This window comes from Pterocles gutturalis, unplaced genomic scaffold, assembly GCF_000699245.1.
Source record: "Pterocles gutturalis isolate BGI_N339 unplaced genomic scaffold, ASM69924v1 scaffold45935, whole genome shotgun sequence".
Lineage (NCBI taxonomy): Eukaryota > Metazoa > Chordata > Aves > Pterocliformes > Pteroclidae > Pterocles > Pterocles gutturalis.
In genome coordinates, this window is record NW_010144997.1 from 1 (window position 1) to 4,656 (window position 4,656).

At 48.0% G+C, this 4,656-nt stretch overlaps 1 protein-coding gene across 1 annotated transcript; it reads right to left on the reverse strand.

The window, feature by feature from the left end:
* Window positions 1-1,160: 1,160 nt before the first annotated feature.
* On the reverse strand, window positions 1,161-3,573 carry CCDC166 (coiled-coil domain containing 166). The gene is made up of 2 exons (XM_010085251.1): window positions 2,733-3,573; window positions 1,161-1,198 (listed from the first exon to the last, which is right to left on the reverse strand). The coding sequence occupies exons 1-2, from the start codon at window positions 3,571-3,573 to the stop codon at window positions 1,161-1,163; spliced, it is 879 nt and encodes a 292-aa protein (XP_010083553.1).
* Window positions 3,574-4,656: the final 1,083 nt, after the last annotated feature.

Here is a 4,656-nt window from a genome sequence, read left to right on the forward strand (position 1 = left end):
CGAGGGGCTGAGGCGCGGAACCGCTGCTTCCCTCTCCCTCCTTCCCTCCTTCTCTCTCCCCTGCTCCCTCCATCCTTTTGTTCCCTCCACGCCCTCTCCTTCCCTCCCCCCCTTCCTCTCTATCCCTTTCTCCCCACTTCCTCCCTCTCTTCCTCCCTCTTCCCTCCCTCCTTCTCTTCCCTCCCTCTCCATCTCTCTCTCCGTCTCCCTCCCTCCCCATCTCTCCCTTCCTCCCTCTCTCCCTCCCCTCGCCACCTGGTGTCATTTGAATGCACAGTAAAAAAAAATTCCTACTTTATTTTAATCTAGCAGCTGTTATTACTAGCTCCCGCAATGCAGACCTTACCCTGCTGGCAGCGTGCTCGGGCAGACGCCAGTTCCCATAGTGTCCCCGTTGACATGTCAAGGGCATGGCCAGACAGACTGAGAGCCTGCTGAGCTGCCAGAGCCACAGGTTTGTCACCAGGGACACGAAGCCCAGCTGGAGGCCGGTTGCTGGATGTGTACCCCAGGGGTCAGCACCGGCACCCTGTTTCGCTTCTTGGTCAGTCAGCAGGATGGTGGGCTGCAGGGCAGCCTCAGCAAGTTTGCAGATGACATAAAACAAGGAGGAGTGGTTGGTACCGCAGATGGTTCTGCTGTTCAGAGGGACCGTGTCAGGCTGGAGAAACGGGCCAGCAGGAACCTTGTGAACTTCTTCACTGGAAAATGCCCAGTCCTGCAGCTGGGGAGGAATCATAGAGTCACAGGATGGTTTGGGTGGGAAGGGGACCTTAAAGCCCATCCTCTCACTACACTCCCTGATAAAAGAGTGCCTCCCCATCTCTCCTGTAGCCCCCTTCAGGTACTGGAAGGCTGCTATTAGGTCTCCTCGGAGCCTTATCTTCTCCAGCCTGCACACCCCCAACTCTCTCAGCCTGTCCTCATAGGGGAGCTGCTCCAGCTGTCGGACCAATTTCATGGCCTCCTCTGGACTCTCTCCAACAGGTCCAGGTCTTTTTTATGTCGGGGGCCCCACATCTGAACACAGTACTCCAGGTGGGGTCTCACGAGAGCAGAGCAGAGGGGGAGAATCACCTCCTCTGACCTGCTGCTAATGCTCCTTTGGATGCAGCCCAGGACACGGCTGGGTTTCTGGGCTGCAAGCACACGCTGCCCGCTCATGTTGAGCCTCTCCTCATAATCCCATGCAGCTGGGGAGGAACAATCCCATGCAGCAGTACAGGGGCTAGAAGACAGCTTGTCAGGAAGGGACCTGGAGGTCCTGGTGGACACCAGGCCGACCATGAGCCAGCAAATGTGCTCTTGCAGCAAAGGCGGCGAACATCAGCCTGGGCTGCACAAGGAAGAGCTTCAGCAGCTGTTTGAGAGAGGCAATCCTTCCCTTTTACCCAGCACTGAGAGACCACACCTGGAACCTTGTATGGTTCTGGGATCCCCAGTATAAGACAGACAGGGACATACAGGATTGTGCCCAGCAAAGGGCCACAAAGATGATTCAAGGCTTGGAGCATCTGTGGTACAGGGAGAGGCTGAGAGCTGGGATTGTTTACCCTGGAGAAGGCTCAGGGGGTCTTACTAATGCGTATGAAAATCAGGTGGAGCAGGGGGGAGGATGGAGCCAGACTGCACTGAGATTGAAATTTGTGGCAGAATTGAAGTTCCATTTAAATGTAAGAGAAAACTTTTTTCACTGCGAGTGTGGTCGAACGCTGGAACTGGCTGCACAGAGAGGCTGTGCCATCTCCATCCGTGGACATACTCAAAAGCTGATGAGGGTCCCCTGCTGTGGTTGACCTTCCTTTGAGGTCTCTTCCAATCTTGGCTAAGGACTGCTTCTGTGTAAGATATCCCTGTGTGAATGCTGAAACTCAGAGTGAGGGTGACCCGTGGTGTCACTGTTGATGGGGTAACCGAAATCCAGAATGTTCAACATGGAAAGTTAATCTAGCTGTGGTCTCTTAGAACTCTTTACCCCTTGCTTCTCAAGTGAAACAATAAAGCAAGAAAAGAACGAGAAGAAAGTAAAAATTGATACGAAAATATTAACTGAATATGTTTCATTGATAGTTATGACCAAGGGTCAAATACCTCAACTGCTTATATTCTTTAAAGGATTTGGTTGCTGCGTATTTATTTTCTTTCCTTAGAGAATAGCAGAAGGTAAAATTTAAAGTCTCTGCCTCGTAGAAGATTTGGGAAAAGGAATGTTGCCGAAAGTGAGAGCTGCCCTACATCAGTTCATACTGTGGTACCAGTAGAGGTAGCTTGGCAGTGGCAAGTAACAAAGGTTGCCTCTTATTGTCTAAGAATAGAATTCACCCATGGAAGATTGCTCATTAATGCAACGTTGAAGTCTGATCTCAGAGAGAAAATGTCATTGTTTATTTTGGGTCGTGAAGGGATTGCAGTTTCAAGTGTCTTAACAAAGATGACGTGAAAGCTAAGGCTGGGGTTACTTTCAAGATCTGTTGTCTGCATTGCACACTGACCATGGGCTACGTGAATTGATCCTTTCATCCACACACGGAACATTGACTTCTGCATGCTGATACCTAACTCACACTAGCAGCAGCTGGCAGTCCAGCTGTGCCTACTGATATATTGGTGTGAACGAGGGGTGAAGAAGTGTTTTTTAGGTTAATGGACACGCCTGAACGGGCTGTGAGAGCTGTAGGTTTTGCCATTTGCGCTGTGTGCCTCGTGCTGGTGTAAGCGGTGGCGCGTGTGTGCCATGTCCTGAATGTACTGGTTCTCCCGAAGAAGCTGCTCCTGCTGCTCTCTCAGTCGAACTTTGGTTTCTTTCAGGATTTTGGAGTGTTGGATGAGTCTGCGCAATTCCCAGCGCAGATGCCAGTTCTCTGCTTTCACTTGTCTGATATGCTGAATCAGAGCTTGTATCGCTGCTTCTTCTGCTCTCTTGGTGAGAAGCTCGATCTTCTGATGACAGTTCATCTCACAGTCAGCCTTGGCCTGGACAAATCTGCTCTTGATTTTGTGCATTTGCTCCGAATGCTGAATCTTTGTGACCAACAATTCCTTCTCCAGCTCTTTAATCTTTTTTGTCTGTTCCAGCTGAACAGATTGATATTTGAGAGGCTCCAGGTCTTCAACCTCCTGGTTCATAAGAGAGTACTTTGTCTCCATGTTCGTCAGATGGCTCCTTACCTCCTTCTCTTTTTCTGCATATTGTGAGATCAGCTGCTCTTTCTCCTCACGGACTTGAGACAGATCGGTGTGATTCTGGTCGTTTAATGTTATTATCAGATTCTGGCACTTCTGCCTGTGTTTTTTTATGTAGGAGAGGTAAGTGTTGCTCTCTTCCTGGTTCCGTTGGGCTTCCTTTTCTAGAAATTTATTTTCCTGCAGGAAATGCTCCAGTCTTCCCATGTACGTGTTCATATGTTCAGTGAGGATCTGGTATTCCTTCTGCAAGTATGATTTCCTCTCTTTGGCAAGTGTTTCCTTGTTGCTTGTTCCTTCAGATGTATCTCCATTCTTGGTACTTTCTCCTTGCTTATTTTTCCCAGCGCTCGTGCTATCTTGTTTCGTCTGCTTTGTCTTGGATGCCATGTTCCACGCTGGCAAACTGTAACAGGATGAAAAATTACAAATTCTAAGTGAGCATTTTTGACACGTGTGAATGTTGCTTTTTTGCCCCCAGTCATGCCCTCTTATGTTCTTACATCTTCAACTGCTTATTCTGGCAGCTAAAGTGTTTGATGTAAAATTTTTCATGTCTGGCTTAGGTCTTGAGTTGAAGCACACATGCACATATGTGTATTTTATTTTTACATTCCTAGTTATCTGAGAGAAGAAGTAGTTCTGCTAATCTAAAAATAGATCTTTTTAATATTTCTTTTTTGTCACATATAATGTTGTGTAATTTCTGTAGTTTGGAGTACAAAGTCAGATTGCACGGGTGAATTATTACAGCTGTACCCTGTGTACTGTCTTTCTGCAGGCAGTAGGTGGTGTCCGTAACACTCTGGCAGCAAGCAAGTACTGAAGTGCTAATAGAGGCCTGCCTGAAACTTACACATTTGTAAAGCAAATTCTAAAATATAACTGCTAAGTCATCATGCTGGACTGGAAGTTACCTGGAGAAAATGTTATGGACAGTAGTACAGACTGAGCCCTGTTCTTCCATCAAAGTCAGATTCCTGAAGAGACAGCTGCATCCTTTTCCTGGATGTAGAAAGTTAAGTCTGTATTGTCTTAGGAAATGAGAGCAGAAAAGGAGATGTTGCAACCAGTTCTAACCCAGGGCTTCAATGATCAATCAAGGTATTTACTCACTTTGGAGAGTGACCATGTTCTTATCCTTCCACTGCCTGAGGTGACATAAACTGGTGTCTTCTTGGACATCATCTTAACTGTAACATCATTTAAGATACGACACGGATCATACAATCACAGAATCATAGAATGGCCTGGGTTGAAAAGGACCTTAAACATCATCTAGTTTCAACCCCCCTGCTGTGGGCAGGGTTGCCAACCACTCGAGCAGGCTGCCCAGGGCCCCATCCAGCCTGGCCGTAAACCCCTCCAGGGATGGGGCATCCACAGCTGCGCTGGGCAACCTGGACCACTGCCTCACCACCCTCTGCGTGAAAAATTTCCTCCTAATATCCAACCTAAATCTCCCCTCTTAGT

Coding starts and splice junctions, on each gene's coding strand:
- CCDC166 (XM_010085251.1), bottom strand. CDS start 3,573: ATGGCATCCAAGACAAAGCAGACGAAACAAGATAGCACGAGCGCTGGG. Junction 1,199..2,732: donor CCAGTACATTCAGGACATGG/CACACACGCGCC, acceptor GGATTGTTCCTC/CCCAGCTGCATGGGATTATG.